Source organism: Histomonas meleagridis (assembly GCF_020186115.1).
Source record: "Histomonas meleagridis strain 2922-C6/04-10x chromosome Unknown contig_4, whole genome shotgun sequence".
NCBI classification, from domain to species: Eukaryota; Parabasalia; order Tritrichomonadida; family Dientamoebidae; genus Histomonas; species Histomonas meleagridis.
Window position 1 is genome coordinate 592,131 of NW_027150883.1, and position 20,206 is coordinate 612,336.

Below are 20,206 nucleotides of genomic sequence, written 5' to 3' on the forward strand. Positions count from 1 at the left end.
AAAGAAGATGAAGGAATTGAAGTGATACTATCACCAAAAATAATTTGAACAGTTTTGCTTTTATATTCTGAATCAAACTCACTTGGATCAGTAATTTCAAGAATTCCTCCTGAAAAAGTTTCATATGTTGCAACAGAAAGAAGAGTCAAAATTAATGGAATAAATTTGTAGTTAATATTTTCATGAAAGTTCAAAAATAGAGGACAAAATTTTATATTGTAAATATTTCTTTTCAACAATTTTAAAGAAATAATCAAAATATAAAGTAAAAATATTAAACTAAAATCATTTTGAACTTTGTTAAGAATAGTATATATCGTATTAATATTAATCTGAATTTGATCAAATAATGAAACATTGAAATCAGATTTTTGATATGAAAGATTGCTAGTACGAGCGAAACCACCTTCGCATACATTATCACAGGTACTGAGAGGATAGTGTTCAATATATGGCATTTGCAATGTGATGAAAGATGGAAAAAAATTCATTTTAAATTTTGACTGAAACCCAAGCAATTGCCAAAAATTGAAAAACAATAAAAATGTAAACCACCCAAACAACATCAAACGTTTGGGTCGTTCACGAGAACTTTTTTGAATGCTATTTAACTGTTCATTATTTACAGTCATATGACTGTAAATTCGTGTCGGTTTTCACAACGTTAAAAACGCATTCAAATTTTTGAATGATTTTTTCACCTGAAATGGCACTTCGAAATTATACACAGCTTGGAAATGTTCTTTTTAGCTTTATTGCTCCAAAAAATACAAACAAGTAATAATTTTATATCTATTTTATATACAAACAATTTTAAGCATATGTAAGTTTCAACGTGTGCAATTTTGTTTTTTCATTATTTGTTGTTTTCTTATTTTTCTTGACCAATGAAATCAAAGTTTTATCTATTGCAATCGATTGTGGCACTTGTGGATGGAAAACTCTTTCCATCCTTACCACAAAATCTTGTTGAATTCCATATATCGCACCTTGTTTCACAGTTCTCACCCAAGCAATTGCTTCTTTAGGGGAGAAACCAAAAGAGTGTACAAGCCAAATCGCAGCGAACATTGGTGCTCTTCCGAGACCGTTTAAGCTGGCGATTGCTATCGTTTCCCCTTTATCACAAATTTCAATGAATTTCATAACTTCTGAAATTTGAGGGAGTGCGTCAAGTTGACACTCGAGTGAAATATGTTGAATCCCGACTCGTATTAAATCTTCGAATCCTCTTGATTCGCCATTAAAGTTTACGACCGTGTTAATATGCCATTTACGAAATAATGGTAACATGTCAAATAATAATGGCGAATCAGAATAACCTGGCGCAGATAAAACAAGAAGTCGTTTGGGTACAACCCAACCCATACTTCCATTTTCTGGCGCTAAATAAAAATTATGTGTATCAATGTCAAAGGTATGATGATCAAACCATTTGTGCGATACAGCTTTCATTATACCTTCATATGAATCTTTAATGCTAATTGTAAACGGTGAACCGAGTGCATCATGATATTCTTCAAGTGGAGGATAAAGACCATTAAAAATGGTTAATGGATGCGTATAATCTGGTAATGTTCTTGACTTGGTTTTGTTACAATAATTTGTTATGTACTTTTTACTGATTTGATGATCTATGATTTTGGTAATAGTTTCAGGTTCAAGTACAAGAAATAAACAAAGCAATAATATGCAATTTACTCGTGATTCAGAATTAAGTGAACAATATAAATGAATAGGTTTGTTAATTCGAAGTAGTTTTTCTTTAAGAATTCCGATAAATGAGGTGATTTGTGGAAGTGTAGAAGGGCCATTTTCATGATAAATTGGAGTAAAAATAACAGATTCACATGAATCAAACATAAAATAATGAACATTAGATGGTCCATGTGAATTCTGGTGGAAACAATGTAGAAATAATTTTCCAGGAATTATTGTTATCCCAATTTCTGGTTTGATTAAAGACATTTGTTCGTTATTTCAGTAACGTTCTTCTATTGAGGTACCCCAGTTGGCATAAAACCGTTAATTTTAAAATGTTGCCAGCTCCAAATATGGATTTTGGTGAGCATTGGGAAAGTGGAAACTTAATTGATCACAAATCTAATTCATATATGTATTGGAAAAGAAAACTCAAAATGGAAATTACAAAAGCATTTTCTTTACGTGATTATCTTTCATTATCTAATTTAATTCGTTTTTGTCATTATCTTGGCCACACCAAAAATGAATCCGCTACTCATTCTCAAATAATTTCTCTGTTTTTGGCCAATCTTGCACTTCTTCAGATAAATCAAGAACAATTTACTCCTATTTTTAAAGAATATTTAACCAAAATCAGAATGTCCAAATACTCATATAAAGAAATTTTGGAAGATGTATGCAATTTAATTGATTATGATAAATGGGCTGATCAATTTCTTCGCGAGGTAAAAGAAAGAACATCAGATCCAAATTATTCTATAAGTGACCGACAAGAATTCATGGTTTGTCAAGATATATATTTAGGTACAGATCAAGATATTGAACAAAAACTTCAAATTCTAAGATTTGATCCGAGTGCTGATGTGAACATCATTGGTTTATCCAATTACCTTTCTGTAAATGATTGGATCATACTTGTTAACAGAATTGATAAGATGCCACTTGATTATGATTCATGGAAATGCTTCTCAATGTTGCTTCAATCAGAAAACATGAACAGTATGATAATCGCAGATATAAGAAATTATGTTGGAAGCTATTGGCCCAAGTATCACATCTCTAATAATGTATCACCATTACTCGCAAATGAACGTGCGCAAGTTTTTTTGATTCTAGAGCTGAAGTAACCTTTGCAATTGATGTAAGAACTTCCGATTTGAAGATATTACAAATTGGGCGCAAAACGGTTTTGTAAACAAAATTTCCAAATTTTACATATTTTTCACATAACGATAGGGATACAAAAAATTCCATAGTATTTAATATCACTAAAATAAACTTGATTGAGCGAACTTCATAGGGGGATACATCTTTGGGATTGGTTGAGCGTCGAACTTATCGAAAAATGGTCCTTCATAATCACCGTTTTCGTCCAAGCAAAATCTGCAAATTGCACCTTTGTTACCCATCTGACCGATATAATTTGGTGCTGAGAAAACAGTGATACATTTTCCATTATGCATTACACCATATCCATCTTCTTGAACTTGATGTGATCTTACTAATATTTCCAAATTATTCTTCTCAAGGAATTCAGCAGTTACGTCGGGACCAAAAGTCCTTGTTACACCTCTCATCGAAGGTGCAAATCCGTTTTGTTCCATTGGGTCACTCCATAAGATGTCATTGAGGGGTCCCGAATCCGGCGGTTGATCAAACCGATTCATTGCCTGAATTTTCTCTATCGTTACTGACTGGTCGCTGAATAAACCGCCGTGTACGATCAGAATCTTATCGTTGATGATGTGACCAAGCGGAAGCGTATTGAACAAATCGCTCAATGCGTCAAATATCTGCTGTGAGTATTTGAACTTACATTCGTTCTCGAACCCATAAAAGGCGTTCATGACGCGTGTTTCATGGTTCCCACGATTCATATATATGCAACGTGGATCAGAAAGCTTCCATGCAAACAAAGTGAGGAGAATTTCGATTCCCATCGAGCCGCGATCAACATAATCCCCATTGAATAAGTATGGAGATTCAGCTGATGGATAGCCATGTGTTTCAAAAATATTAATGAGGTCTTGAAATTGTCCATGTGTATCACCAACAATGCGAATTGTCCCAACATGTTCAATATTTACAATGTTGGGAAGCTTTCGATTGATTTCACAGATCTTGTTGATCATCGCTTGAACAACTGCTGTGGTAGGACGAGTATCATTTATCATTTCGGACATTATTTTCATCGCATAATTTTTATCAAAGACTGTACCGGTTGTTTCATCCTCAATTGGTATAAGAGGTTCTTTGAGACTGTTACGTAGATTGTAAAAGGATAAAGCTTTCTTCATTTTCGAAGATAATAATTTTTGTTTGACAAATTCCATCTTTCGTCGATGATATTGTTCATTTGGTTGAAGCTTTGCAGCACTTAGGTAGTCATCATAAGCTTCCTTCCAGTTACACCTTCTTGCATAAGCATCACCTCTTCGAATATATGATTTGACATTTTCTGGATCGAGTTCAATAGACTCTGTGGCAGATGCAATAGCTTCACTCGTTCTTTCAAGGTTAAGTTGGGTTGCAGAAAGATTTGAATAAATAATTGAAAGTTGTTTTTTATCTTCTGGAGGGCATGACCTTAACGCTGCGTTGTAAAATGCATGGGCTTTAAAGTATTGTTGGACTCTGAAAAATTTGTTTCCCATGTTTCTTGCTTCCACGGAGTCAAGCATCTGTCGATGAACAGTTCGTTTATTCTAAAGTGCTATTGAATGTATCGGCTTTTTACAAAAAATAATAATAACTCAAAAAGTCAGATCGTAAATATTTCTAAACGTCTTCCAGAAAAGTTATTTTTTTGGGAATATGACAACAAAATGTGGATTTTTAAGAATGTAGACAAAATGACTCACATTTTATTTTGCCAAACATGTGTGTGGGATCATTTGAATGCCCTCTTTGATAAAATTGAAATACATCAAATTTATCACAAAAACTTTCAACTAAACTCTCTATCATAAAGATTTTCGTTGAAAAATAATGCGCTGAACCAAAGAAAACAAAATTTAATCATAAAAATATAAACATAAGCGAACATGAGAATGATCATTCACATAATTTGCAAATCTCAGGGAAACTCCAATAAGCTTACAAACAATCATGTACAAATTTATTCATTAGATTATTATCTATCACAAATCTCGTTTCTATTTCAAATAAATTTCAATAATATTTCGTTTGTGAAGATTACATAGTTTCTCCAAAACATCGTGACACCATTTAAAATCTAATTTTCAATCAAGCCTTAAATTGAAAGAAAATTTATTAATATAATTATGTTTTTAAATCTTTCGCAAGGAACTAAGACATAATTACACATGTAACCATGGCCTATAATGCAAGCCGAGCTGCAACGCTTAGTAATCATGTTCACTATTATAATTCATAATTATGATCATCATATTAGCATAACACAATAATTTAACAACACATAAATAATTCAATTACCTCAAAGTAAGTAATGTTAGGAAAAGATTTAAAAGACTTGTTTGCAATCAAAAAAGAATTATTTTGCACCCAATCGGACTGATGGATTTCGGACATACGTCGATTGGCTTATATGTGATATGGTGTTTCTTGTGTTTTAAAGTAACCTTAGAGCTATCCCAATCGTTGCGGTCCTGGTTCTCTTCGTCGACAATGTCAACAGCCTTCTGAACCTTTTTAATGATCTTTTTGAGCTTTAGCTTGTTCGCGCCAGTGGCCTCTGGATCTCTTTCAAGAACATAATATGTTTCCTCTTCTTCTTCATCATCATTTTGGAATAAAACTGGTTTGACTGGAGCGTCGGTTGGTTTTGTTGGCGTATAAATAACAATTGGCTTTGTCGGTACCCTAATAGAACGCAAAGCAATGAGCGCTAAGATCATATGTGGCAAATGACAAAAAATCATTAATAAATCTCTGAATGTTTGATCCCGGAAGCACGTTCATGTGGGCAAAAATTGCTTGGAGCGATTTTAATCGGTTTTAATAGAATCGCATTCAAAAAGTCAATGTGATAATAGTTTGTGAAAAAAACAAACACAAAGAATTTTCAGGAACAGACTACTTTCAATTTTGAGTACGTTTATTAATGTTCCAAAAGAAGATAATAACTGCAGAAACCAAAATGCAATTCCAAACTCCCAAGTCAATATCTGCTCTATGATGATTGCAACACAAAATTGAGTTTTTCTTGAAGCTCATCAATTGCACCACCCTAATAAGTAAACAATTCAAAAAAAATTTTGCACGATTTTGTCACTTTTATGTGAATTTTCAATTGTTTTGCCGGTTATCAAAGGTTACATAGTTATGCAAAAAGTGGGAATGTGCGTTGATACCTTTATTTGCTCAACCTCTGTTTTATACATGATGAATGGATAACAACAGATTGTCCTTGAAACCAATAAAGAAATTGTTTGAGTTGAGAAAAATATTGTGAAATTTCCTATTTACTCGTGCTTACCTTGAGCGCGAAGCTTTGCGATTGTCTTTTCGCTAAGTTCACCACCACCCCAATGGTGCATTTCTTCCTTGTACTTCATGAGGAAGTTAGCATTGACAGAATCAACAATTTGTGAAAGTGCCTTACGGTCTTCTGGACGAACATCAGAGAGAGCAATGCATGTGCATGTTTTCATGCCAACAACTTTGCCGAGACGGGCCTTTGACTTGACAATGACATATGGGATATCAAGTTTGCGGCAAAGAGCTGGAAGCCAAATGACAATTTCGATTGGATCAACATCATGAGCAATGACAACAAGGCTTGCTTTCTTTGCTTCGACAAGAGATGTTACGTCCTTGATACCATAAGCAAGGGCTTTCTTGGCTGAAACATCAGCTGGGGCAAGAGATTTTTCAGATTTCTCAGCAGCAGCTTTAAGACGGAGTTTCTTTTCAGCTTTTGTCTCTGGACGATACTTTTCAAGGAACTTGAAGATTTGAACAGCTGTAGCCTTATCAACAGCATGATTGAAATGGTTCACTGGAGGTGGTACCTTAAGACGCTTCATAAGAATACGGCGTTGGCGTTGGATGCGAACATACTTGGGGAAACGAACTCTGGATGTTGGGACAACCTTAGCTTGCTTCTTTTCTTGGGTGAATAAGAAGTCTTGGTTCTTGATATCAGCATCTAAGATAACTTTTTCTTGTGCACGGGCTGTTCTGCGTGACATCGGAAAGGTCGACCAAACCGGAGAAAAACCGTTTCATAAATTAAACGGTCATTGTTTGGTAAGTTTACATGATGACTTTTTGTATTTTATCGTGATTTTGTAAACCATTCATAGAGGAAAATGCTTCAAGAAGGAATTGCTTCAAATCTCGAGTCTATTATCGATTTAATGTACACATCAAACAATGAAACGTTGAATTTTTCAGATTCTAATAGATCATTGTCAGTTAAGGTAAACTTAAAGCAAGGATCAATGATGAATATAGAATTTTCACTAAACAAGGACAAGCAAATTTCATTCAAGACAGAAGATTTTCCTATTTTTTCCTATCATAATTCTATTGCGCGTTTAACCCCTATTTACAATCAATTATTATTCCTTGAAAAACATCCGAAACTTGCAAACTCAAACCTACTTTTATCATTTGCAGCAACAGTAAGCAACGTGATTCTAATGTTAAATGAACAATCTTTGATAAAAACAGAAAATCTGATTTCTGATTTTATACCTCAACAATACAGAAATGACATTATTATAGTTTCTGGTCCAATTGGTGAAAACTTTGTTTTCACTGTTCATTTTGTCAAATTGCTTGATCGATCATCATCTAAAGAAGTCGATGGACCAACATATTGGAAGCAATTTGCACAAGATACCATAATAAGTCATTGTGGAAATGATTATGTCGTACTTGACAGCTGTTTAATGAAATCTAAATCCAAAATACAGCCAAAAATTATCAATCAACTTCGGTCATTACAGATGCTTTTATCTTCAATTTCTACAAACATGAGTGTAGAAGAAGATGAAATTAATGCTGGTAGTACTTAACTCTTACTTTCAATAAATTTTTATGTTTTAAATAATAATCTTATTTTCTCTCAATAAATTTTCTTCATTCGTATTAATTTCTAATAGCTTGTATTTTTGATCAAAAATTATAATTTGCAATTCTTTTAAAAACTAATTTTGCTTAGAATTGTTCAAAATATATTTCAATACATATGCTGAGAAAGATTATGCTAAAAAAAAGTCCGAAATACCTATTGAAATCTAAATCGATAAATTAATTTCTGAATTTTAATTTATTGATTGAGATCGAAATCCCAAATTCAAAATTCGTTTACAAAAAATTCAATTCATTTTGATCACCTTGAAAATTGAAAGGATAATTGGTCGGATGTACAACGGCTTACGATTAAATGCAATTCAATTACAAACTTTTTCATAGCAAATTTTGACCTGTCAGGAGTTTTTCAATAGGGTAATTAGTTTGTGGAAATAGCGCTGACGGTTTGTTGTAACGATAATGTTGCTGCCATCATTCAAAAAGATTGGTGGAGCGAGGTTTTGTATTAGCTCATATAATTTATGATAAGAATGGTATTCAAAAAGTGAAGTTACTTGTTCCTACAGAAGTTTATACTTTTTTTCATGTTGCTCATAAGTTTCAACGATATTTTTGACTAACAAGAAAGCACTAAGTTCATTACGAACAAATTTTTATAGAGATTCAAAAAACAAACGTCATCACAAATTTGCAAATAATTGTGGACATGGTCTCATTCAAGATAAATCAAAAAATGGAAACGCAAAGTATTTAACCATCTGGAAAAAATAAAAAGATATGCTATCCACAACTATTCATACTTTTAATTTGCTGCTGTAAATTTTCTTATTTAAATAAGTCTACTTATTTAATGGTGAAATGGAAGTGACTTTATGTTGCAATTCAATTATGAGTCGACAAAACAATTTTATGCCACTTGACTCCGAACCTGACAAAATAATTAACGGTTTCCGACTGTAGTTCTTAATATCAGGACGGGCCTTAACGGATCCTTGACTTCACAAAAATTGATCGACTCTCTCACAAATTATTTGAGTTTTCAATGGAGCAATCTCAATTTTTGAATACTTAACATTTTGGCTGAGCAGCAAGGGGAACTTCCAGCTTCACACCCTTGTGTAAGTATCTTTAAGCTTGTTGTCTTATTCTTAGCCCCAATTATTTCATTTTTTATTTTCTATACATATCTATTTCAAAGTTCGTTTAATATTCAGTTTTCTTCAATCATTCAACATAAACAAGACAAAAGCACGAACAGAATGATGTTTATTATACTCACGATGCTGAACAGAAGCGCTGCCAAATATATGAATAAAAATAATATTTATCATATCAATAAAATGCCAGAATTTCAAGCAATTTACATCAATTACTCGACAATAAACACAACGAGACCCGCTAACTTAACCCAAATTACAGATGAAGACATGTTTAATCTTTATCCACCTCAATATTATAGTGATCTTGTGTCACAAAACAATCGCACACATCCCAAAAATGTTGAGCTTTTAGCCAAAAATTTTTTTGGCCTCAAGTATTTTTATTATGAAACAAATTATCGCTGGGTATTTCGAGCCTGTGATGACACATATATTAACTACAGTCTCTTACATAACTATACTGATGAGCTCGAGAGCAAATACGATCCATTAGAAGAAGCAGTTATTCTTGGCAATTGTATATTTAATGAGCATGGTAACTATTTGCAAGGCGGATCTGGTTTCCTATACTCGCGAAAGGCTGTTGAGCTGATGCTTCCACATTTCCCTGAAGCTATTTTAACTGTGAACAAATTTGAAGATATGTTTCACAATATGTTTCTCAAGAGATTAAACATTAGCTTCGCAAAAGCAACTTCAACACACTTCATTGGACATAACTTCCACAAAACGGAACTAAATAAAATCCAAAAGAATAACTTGACGGATCTTCCGGAATGTCCAACGCAACCGATTAATCAGCCGGAGGACAAATGCGCGCCGTTTCATGCGCCTCTTAATAAAGTTCTGTTCCTCCACATGTTGGGGCACGAGCCATCAAATGGAAAATTCCTTAAAATAGTAAACGCTGCGTTAAGAGTAAATGATACAATACACTTCTGCATGGAAAGCACATCGCAGCGGGTGCCTTATTTGTGTAGATATGTAAAATAAAATTATTGTTGTGAATGAAATATTTGGATTACTCGCTTAATGATGAATTGAACCGCTTCGCATAAAGTTCTTCAACAGTAAATATGTTATTGATTGCACAAAAAGAATTTATTCAGGTGTACATCTCCCTGTGTTCAATTTTTTATCAGATACTGAAAATTTGGTAAGTTAAAATACTTAAGCTGTTATACGTAGATAGAATAGACCACGGATTTTTGGAAATAACCGTAAAAATGAATGTATCGGTAATACAAAAACTCAAAAATACGATTAAATCCAATTCAAAATAAACATGTTGATCAACGTCATCTGATAAAAATTTAAAAACATTCACTTTCCTTAAAATTTAAAAAGGTAATACTATAGGGTACCTTACTTTAATAGTTAAATAAAACAACCTAAACATTATGACATATTTTCCAAAATGGGCATCCGCTGGCAGTTAAGCATTTAAGTATTTGAAGAGGTACCATTTCAATAACACATACATATCATAAAAATAAGTTTGTAACACAAGTTTACTTTGAGAAATTAAAAAATTTCTTTTTCTTCTTTTTCATATTTTGCTTTATGATGTCCTTAGCAAATTTTACAAATGGTTGTTTGATGTTTACGTCAGAAAAGGCAGATGTCTCAACAAAGCGACAACTTAAGCGCGCTGCTAATTCAATTCCTTTGGATTGCGGAATACTGCGTTTTTCTTCAAGGTCACATTTGTTCCCTGAGATGATAATTGGAACTTTTGTACTATTTTTTATTGATACTATTGTGTTATAAAATTTTTCGACAAATTCAAAAGATATCGGATCATCAATTGCATAACAAATGATGAAGAAATCATTTTTCTTTATCCAATTTGATAACAAGAGTTCGTAGTCATCAGTGCCACTGAAGTCCCATATCTTAAACTCAACATTTTCATTTTCAATTTGAATAGTATATTGGAAAGCATCATATATTGTTGGAACATAGGCATCAGTAAAATATCCTTCTACAAGCCGTCTTATTAATGATGTTTTACCAACACCACCCATTCCAACAATAAGAACATTGCAGATTGCGCTCTGCATGCAAAGCGGTTTTTCGTTCTATTTGGCGCATCCCGAAATTTCCGTTTAAAAACCGATACCAGAAAAAACCAAATTGGAAAAAAATAGTCAGAATGAACACACAAAAAACCAACTTGGAGTGTCTCTCATCTATACACAAATTGAATCGATTTTTTATTAAAAATTGGTTTAAAAATACTTTCTATTTTGGTTGAACCACAAGAGAAAGAACAACGCTCTTGTATATATAAAATTAAAATTATCTGCATACTTATTATCCCAACTGTATCATTATTTCTTTTTTATATAAATATATTTCAAGCTTTGTATAATATTCAATTTTCTTCAATCAAACCAAATAAAGACAAAAGCAAAAACAAAATATTATTTATTATGCTGACTATGCAAAACAGAAGCATTGCTAAATATATGAATAAAAATAATATTTATCATATCAATAAAATGCCAGAATTTCAAGCAATTTACATCAATTACTCCACAATAAACATAACAAGACCCGCTAATTTAACCCAATTTACAGATGAAGACATATTTAATCTTTATCCACCTCAATATTATGAAGATCTTGTATCACAAAACACACTTACAGACATCAAAAATCCGCAACTTTTTGCTAAATCATATTTTGGCCTCAAGTATTTTTATTATGAAACAAATTATCGTTGGGTATTTCGAGCCTGTGATGATACTGCTATTAATTATAATCTCTTATATAATTATACCAATGAACTTGAAAACAAATACGATCCATTAGAAGAAGCAGTTATTCTTGGTAATTGTGTATTTAATGAGTATGGTAATTATTTGCAAGGTGGATCTGGTTTCCTATACTCGCGAAAGGCTGTTGAGCTGATGCTTCCACATTTCCCTGAAGCTATTATAAAGACAAACATTGGAGAAGACATATTTCACAATATGTTTCTCGAGAGATTAAACATTAGCTTAGAAAAAGCAACTTCAACACACTTCATTGGACATAACTTCCACAATTATGACGTTGCTAGAATTATGAATAATGACTTCTCGAATATTCCAATATGCCAAAAGATAATGACTCATAAACGGGAAAACCATTGTGCGCCATTTCATGCGCCTCTTAATAAAGTTATGTTTTTCCACATGCTATACCATGACCCAACGAATGGTGAATTCCTTAAAATCGCAAATTCTTTGTTTAATGCAAATGATACAATTCACTTCACACTTGTGAGTACTGGGATATGTAACCCACATTTATGTAGAAATATATAATAAAATGATTATTTAGAATGATTTGTTGTTAACAAAATTTTGCATTTATTATTATATTGTTATTGGTGAAAATGTTAAATCTATTGGATCTTTAGCATTTCAATACAATACATTGTATTGTTTATTCCTTCAATATATAAAAGTATCAAATGATAATAATTATTGTGCTAATTATATTGAAGGTATTCTTTTTATAAAAATCTTATGATACTTATTTGTTATTCAATAAGAAATCAAAATACTATTTATAAAAATATATTCCAAATTTTGTTGTTGAAATTGAAGACAATGTATTTACTGGATGTGAAAAATTGGAAACAATTTTCATAATTAATTTAATAATTCTGGTTAACTTAATAATTTTAAACAATACGTATATTTATTGTGATCAGATGAAACCTTCCAAAGATATTCCATTAATTATGGAATTTGAACACTTTTAATATTTCATATGGAACCATGTAACTGCTAAAATATCATCAATATAATCAAATTAGTTATATATAACTAAAACTTATTTAGTTATTATTTTCATAAAAAATCATATAAAATTATTTAGAAACACTTACGATGAACAACTCTAGGACCTTCATCTTCATATTCATCCCTTATAATAACCATTTGTGGGAATGTCGAAAGCGATGCAAGTTTGCTACCCCCGATCCACTTCAGCTGAAACTGCATTGATCTTCATTGTTGACGGCGAAACATTCAGTAATTCATTTTCTATACGTTCTTGAAATCCTTCGATCAATGTGTTACCACCAAAAAGAAAAACATTAGCATAGAGATCTTTAGGAATATTAGTGTCACATTCCGTGATGGAATTAAAAAGAGTTTCATAAATACCTTCTAAACCATCTTATTGTGGCTTGAATAGAAGCTCTGCACATTTGAAGAGAGCAACAGCTCATTTCCAACTGGAACAGGTGGTGATGACATTGCCATCAGGAAGTGTGGATGAGATATTATATTCGTATGTTACCATATGGTAGGATTTGATGAGTAAAGCGAAAGAACGGATTGAATGCCAACATATAATGCTGGAACATGAGAAATTTAATGGTGATCATAAAAAACAACATTGGTTTTAATTTTCATTTCGTGGTGTTTCAAAATTAATGAAATTTATTTCCCAGGTATCTAATTAATTATTTATAAAAAACACAGTTTAAACAAAAATTCTATTTCGTTTTTTGTGGAACGTTTATCGGTAACGTTCCCTATTATAGAATTCGTTACTCGAATAAATAATAAACGTATAAATGATGCAAGCGAATGAAGTGAGTTCTGGCGATTGGAAAATACGACTAAAAGCATATGAAGATATTTTCCAATTAATGTCAGATCCATCAGAACAAATATTAAGTCAACTTCTTACAGAACTCCCAAATTATCTTGCTGATGAAAATCCAAACTGTCAAAAAGTTGCAATTATGATTTGCGAAAAGTATTTTAAAGTATCTCCATATGTTAATTATTCCTTAGTTTCAAAAGTACTAATTGAAAAATGCCTTCCAGCAAAACAACAGATTTCTGATATTGCAATTAATTTATTAACACAATGCTTAAAAAAAGAAACTGATGAAGTATTAGATCAACTTTTTGATGGTCTTACAGAGAAACCTTCACAAATTATTTTATCTGTAATTTCAATTATTGTTGCATTTCTAGCAACTTTAACAACAAAAGATTCAACTGTTGCTTCCAAGGTGATAGATAAACTCAAACCTCTTCTTGATCATCCCGATCCGAAAGTATCGAAAGAAGTTTCAGCTGCTATTGCATCAGCACGGATTGTTTCAGGTTTAGACCTCGACACACTTACATCTTCATTACCCAGTTCACCGGTATCTTCCACTAATTCACCTCGTCGAAAACGAACTAATGATAATTGGATCACACTTATTACCAGCCAAAATTGGAAAGATCGTAAAACTGGGTATGAAGAACTCTTAGATTCCATTAATGAAAGCAGCCAACTAAGCGTAATTGAGCATGACTTTCTTGTGCCTGCATCAACCGAAAAAAACGTTCTCTGCGAAGGTGTCATCATTCAAATCATTGACAAACTTGCTCGAACCTTCAAAGCACAACTCACAAAGAAACTACGTGAATACATAACACCGTTAATGAACATGTTTATGCAAAAGCGTCAATCGCGAATTACGACTCTTCAAAAAGCGTTTGATTCATTAGCCACAAATGTAGTTACATCGCCATATAAGCCTCCTTTTTTAGAGTTTTTACTTAAGATGATGAACTCACCGAACGCGCGCCTCAAAGAAGAAGCGTTAGCATTTATCACACGAAATAATAACAACAATGAAATTAGTGCACAAATTCAAGAAGCTTTAAAAAACCTCACAACAGATTCCAATCAAAATGTCCGTGAATTAGCATCGAAAATACTTGGGAACATCGGAAACAATGATTTAAGTAATATTAAACATGAACAACACCCAAAAAGTAGAGCTGTTTCACCTGATCATGTTCGGAGGCCATTACGAAGGAAAACGAATTTCTTTAACTTGAAAACTGGTTTCGAAAGTTGGGTCTCACCTGAAATATTAACGCAATTAAACTCTAATCAATGGTCTTCAATTACACAAGGATTAACATCACTACAAGAACAATTCGATGATGACCCTTCGCAGCCTTCATCTGTTATTGTTGGCCTTTCTTCGATATTTACTGGGAAAACATTTACTCCGAAAGTGATGATAAATATTATGCAAAGTTTAATATATTATATGAAATCAGATACCGAAAAAATTCATGATGAAGCTTTAACTTCTGCAATATCATTTGCAATTGATAATATTCAAGAAAAACGATTTGAACAACAAGTTTTCGAGATTTTGGATTTAGCATCTGAAATTAATTCAGCACAATTCGTGTTCCAACTTTTATATCCACAAATTACAGCAAAAAACCCAATTTTACCATTAAGAATTGGAAATTATTTTTCACATTATTTAAAGAAATATGGAATTGATCAAAGTATTAATGTCGAAGAATTTGCAACACAAATTAAACCATTGTTTACACATGGAGATTCAGCAGTACGAAAAATCGGTAAAGAATGTTATGAATCCATAAAATCTTATAACAAAGAAATCGCAGAAAATTATTTTTCATATGTTAAAACTAATAAATCGATAAAACCTAAAAAATCATCGCCCATAAAACAACAAAATAATAACATTAATAATCAAGAAAAAGATATTTCTTATTCAAGAGAACAAATAAAACCTAAAATTCGATCTGAAATTCCGATACCAAAAGGAATTCGATCATTTTCGCCATCGAAATCATCAAATAATCAAAACCAAAACCAAAACATTGATAAATCATTTATACCTTCTCGAATAATACAGCAAATATCTAAAACAGGTTCAATTCTTGATACCCGTCGTGCGCTGGATGAAACAGAAAGTATATTAACTAAACAACTAGAACAAAAAGGAATTTCGACAATACAAAGTTCGGAATTCAATGAATTGTTTTCACGTTTAAGACAATGGTTAAAAGATCCGAATTCAAGTATAGTATTATCTGTTACGAAAGTTATTGGATTATCATTTAAAGTGATTATCAAAGATCAAATTGTTAATGTGTCAACCGATTTCTTAATCGACGTTTGTTTGTTACTTAACTTTTCAAATAAAGCAATTCGTAACTCAACAATTTCAACATTGACTTATTTGGATTCCATTTATCCCGAATTTGTTGACAAAATATTTCTTCAAGCATTCCCAAAGTTTAACGTCGAAGGTAAAAAAGCAGCAATTTCATTTCTTAAGACTTTAAACTTCGAGATGAATATTCAACAATATAACTCATTAATTGTTGGATTCTTAAGTGATAAATCGGATAATTATAAAGAAGCTGCTAAGCCTTTGATAGAGAAATATTTGATGCTTCCAAATTCGGTTGAATCCATTCATCAATCTGTTGAACAATTTCCACCTGCCCAAAAGAATCTTGTCATTTCACGTTTGGCAACATTTGGTAAGAACTCGATAATACCATTCGCACATACATGGAAAGAAATCCCGAAGCCCTCAGATAAAGAACAACGAGAACAAATGCTCGATCCGTTTTTGCCGCTGAAAGTATTGAATTCTGAGGAGCAAACCGAAACTTTGATTGAAATTCTGTATCGTTACTCGGAGAAATATTTTGACAATCCCGAAGAAATTATATCAAATGATCCGAATGCGATCCAAAATGTATGTCAAGAATTTTTAGAGTTAATGAATAATGACTTTAATAATTTCTCATTAATAATCGATATTATCTTTCTTTGGTGGTCAACGCAAGCACTTTTAATACAAGTTCAAGATGGATTTAATCAAATTATACATTTTTTATCGAAATTACTGAATGAATTATATATTAAAAATAGGAAACTTTCGATTTATGAACATTCAATTATATTACCAATAGTATTCGAATGTTTGGGAAGAAATGAAAGTTTATGGGAACCGATTCGAGTCGAATTACTTAAAGTATGTAATGAAAAAGAAGTAATTACAACATTAGTCCATTTATTAACAATTGCTTCTGCGATATTTACAATTGTTGCGACATTTAAAACGTTAATGATCGTGTTACCAACTATAGGTAACGAAGGCTTAAAATATGTAACTGAACTTCAAAGTTCAACAAAACGAATTCGTGACATCATTGGTGACAACAAAGAAAAGAACAAAGAATTATATGAAACAGTTATCCAATTTACTGAATTTTTAGAGAAATATAAGAAATCGAATGAAAATATTCCAATCAACAAAAACAATAACAATAAGCAAACAAAAGTATCAAAATGCGAATTAAGTAATGAAATATTACAAATGATTGACGAACCATTGTTTGCAATATATCAATGGATTATAGATATTAACTCAGATGATACAAATGTTTCAGTGTTAGCACTCAAATCAATTTCCTCACAAATGAAAAAGGATCCGTCTGTGTTCAAGCCGCACGTCGACGGGTTAATCATTGCGCTCATTAAGAAAATGCATTTCCAATTCAGCATTAATCCATTACCAATTCGTTTATGCAAATATATATCGTTTTGTTTGTTGACGTTTTTTAATGAAACAAATTTGAAAAATATTATTAGAGTCGAATTCGTTCATCAAATTTTTTATGAATTGTTGACGCATTTGTCAAATGGAATCGTGGAACCTGTGTTAAATCAGGTGCTAAACGCAATAATAGTGAAACTAATGGAGGATTGCCCAATGAAGTCATTCGCTGCTTTGTTGGAGGCAATCGGAGAATATAATAATTTGCAACAATTTAACGAAAAATGGATTAGATTGTCCATTAAATGTTTCGACGCATGCGGTGTAAGAATTTGTGAAATAGGTGACGCGCATCATATCGCTGCTGCAATAATTCAAATCGACCAATTTTATCTGAAAAACCCTGTGCAAAAAATAGCACAGGCGCAGTTCGGTCATAAGGTTATAAAGGCTTTCAACTCGTTCTTGTCGTTGGCTTTCAGAGATTTCGGTGATGAATTAAAAGATACAAATTTGTTCGAAAAAATTTCAAAGAATTCGCCAATATTAGAGTTTGCAGGAAATAATCAAAATGATTCGTTTTGATATGTTTTATAAAGAGATTACTTTAGATTTCTTTTTTTTTTGCAACTAAACAAACATTGTGAAATGATTTAAACGTTTTCTCTGGCTGAAGATGGAAAACACCGAAATTACAGTTCAATTTCCTGATGAAGAAAGAGTAACTTATTCTTTACCAATGGATTCAACTGTCTCAGATTTAATTTCAGCAATTAAAAATGATTCAAGAATTTCTATTCCGGAAAATAGTCAAATAAGTATCATGTTCCTTGGACATTTTTTAAAGGAGTCAATGCTAATAAAGGAAATTGATAATGATTCAGAATTTGTTGTAAGTTGTATTTTTAGAGCTCAAAAAAAATTTTATAGCTCAATGGAAATCACAGAAGAGGAAGAAGAAAATTCTAATTCGAGCCCAAGTTACGGTGGTTTTGAGTACACGGATGAAAATGAATTAGTATCTTATGAGATTAGTGATGATGAAGATGAAGAAGATCATGAAGAATCCCCAAAAGGATGGAGTCCTTTTATAGTTGGCACCATAATAGGCATGCTTTTTGGGTATCATTGGCTAATGTTTCTTTTATTAATTTATCCAAATATATTATTATTCATAGGTTATGCTTTTGGTGCTGGGCTAGTGATTTCAGTCAAAAACTGCATGTTTTTGTGATATTACTTAAGCCAAACTTTAAAATATTTTATTTGTTTAAAAATCAGAATTTATTTCATTTATATATTCAACTCGTAATGGAAAAAATTGTATTCACCTCCCATTTTCTTTAACAGGTTGCACTATCTTCTTAAAGAAAATAATGGATACTACTGCAATTCATTATACTGAACGAGAGTATTTTTTCAATGTTTTACACAGACGATCAAAACACAGTGAATTCCAAAAACCAAATTATATTTGATCACCAAAAAACAAAATTTCTAGGGTCTTTAGTGCCAAAATTTTAATTTTTTTTAAGCGAAAAATTGTTTTTTCAATAAAAAAAAAAGATTCGCAAAGTTTTTTATGAAAACCTTCTTCATATGAACAACACATATGTTTATGTATTAATGTTGTATAATTGCAAAATAAATTAAATTCCTCCATGTTCAAGAAGTAATAAAGCAATTTCTCCATAATTATTTTTTGTTGCCAAGAGGAGTGCTGTTTTAAAAGTTTTTAATAAGTGCCAAATATTATTTTGGAACTAAAAATCATTTTAATAAACATAATGTAAAAAGAAAAAACATTTTCTAGCTTTGTATTAGCTCCTAATTTAAGTAGTAATTCAACTATTTCCTTGTAACCATTTCTTGATGCGTACATGAGAGATGTGCAAAATATTTTTTATTTATTCCAAATGTTATATTTAAACCCAAAATGAATTAAAGAAATTTTAAATAAATTCAAAAAATATCTTGTTCATTGATATTAATAATATAATGATTTAAAAGATATTGCATTACTTCTATATTTCCAAATCTCGAAGCATATATAAATGCTGAGTCAAATACTTTAAAGAATTTCCGGAAATTGTTTTGAAATATTAAATAACGTTAATGAATATTTAATAGAATATATTAACATCAATGTTTTTAATATTAATTCCTTTTTCATTTAGAAGAATTTCTGCTATTATTGTATGACCATATTCAATTGCAATTTTTAATACTGTTTGAAATAATGTAAATAAATTCCAAATTTTATTGTGAAATTGCAAATTATTTAAATATACATTAAATATAATGATTAAATATCTCTTGCACCCAAATCATTGTTTGTAAATTTAAGTAATAACTTAACAATATCTGTATAGCCTTTTTCTGTTGCAAAGAAAAGTGCTGTATAAAATATTATTAATAAATTCCAAATATTATTTTGAAATTAAAAATTATTTCAAAAAACTCTGAACAATTTTAAAAAACAGATATAATTTCAGTGTTAACATTATGATCAAGTAATATTTTAACAATTTCCGTATAACCTTTAGTAACAGCGATTCGAAATGGTGTAAAAAACAATTTATTAAAACTCCAAATAAAATTTTGAAATACGAAATTATAAAAACAAACGAAAAAACAAATGAATTAATATCAATATTATTTATATTAACTCCTTTTTGATGAATTAATAGTTTAACAATTTCTGTGTTACCATTTTCTACAGCTACTGAAAACGCTGACTGAAATAATCTTAACATACACCAAATGAAATTTTGAAACAATAAATTATTAAAATAAACATGAAATCAAATAAATTAATGTCTTTATAATTGATGTCAATATCTTTTTGTTCAAGAAGTAATTTAACAACATCAATATTACCGTTTTTTGCTGCAGTCATTAGAGCAGTTTGAAATATTTTGAAGAAATCTCAAGTAATATTTTGATATACGAAATCATTGAAATA

At 31.2% G+C, this 20,206-nt stretch overlaps 5 protein-coding genes across 5 annotated transcripts; 1 reads left to right on the forward strand and 4 right to left on the reverse strand.

Moving 5' to 3' along the window:
- Positions 1 to 813: 813 nt before the first annotated feature.
- On the reverse strand, positions 814 to 1,455 carry GO595_005942 (Dual specificity protein phosphatase CDC14A; the record flags this gene model as incomplete). Its single annotated transcript, XM_067919239.1, has 1 exon — positions 814 to 1,455. One exon carries the CDS (start codon positions 1,453 to 1,455, stop codon positions 814 to 816), a length of 642 nt encoding a protein of 213 aa, XP_067773978.1.
- A 1,517-nt stretch (positions 1,456 to 2,972) lies between these two features.
- GO595_005943 (serine/threonine-protein phosphatase 5) lies at positions 2,973 to 4,358 on the reverse strand (the record flags this gene model as incomplete). The annotated part of the gene is made up of 1 exon (XM_067919241.1): positions 2,973 to 4,358. The coding sequence occupies one exon, from the start codon at positions 4,356 to 4,358 to the stop codon at positions 2,973 to 2,975; it is 1,386 nt and encodes a 461-aa protein (XP_067773979.1).
- An 849-nt stretch (positions 4,359 to 5,207) lies between these two features.
- GO595_005944 (uncharacterized protein) lies at positions 5,208 to 5,582 on the reverse strand (the record flags this gene model as incomplete). Its single annotated transcript, XM_067919242.1, has 1 exon — positions 5,208 to 5,582. The coding sequence occupies one exon, from the start codon at positions 5,580 to 5,582 to the stop codon at positions 5,208 to 5,210; it is 375 nt and encodes a 124-aa protein (XP_067773980.1).
- A 567-nt stretch (positions 5,583 to 6,149) lies between these two features.
- GO595_005945 (60S ribosomal protein L7a) lies at positions 6,150 to 6,878 on the reverse strand (the record flags this gene model as incomplete). The annotated part of the gene is made up of 1 exon (XM_067919243.1): positions 6,150 to 6,878. One exon carries the CDS (start codon positions 6,876 to 6,878, stop codon positions 6,150 to 6,152), a length of 729 nt encoding a protein of 242 aa, XP_067773981.1.
- Positions 6,879 to 13,467: 6,589 nt separating this feature from the next.
- On the forward strand, positions 13,468 to 17,826 carry GO595_005946 (XMAP215 family protein; the record flags this gene model as incomplete). Its single annotated transcript, XM_067919244.1, has 2 exons — positions 13,468 to 15,640; positions 15,773 to 17,826. The coding sequence occupies 2 exons, from the start codon at positions 13,468 to 13,470 to the stop codon at positions 17,824 to 17,826; spliced, it is 4,227 nt and encodes a 1,408-aa protein (XP_067773982.1).
- Between the last annotated feature and the right edge of the window lie 2,380 nt (positions 17,827 to 20,206).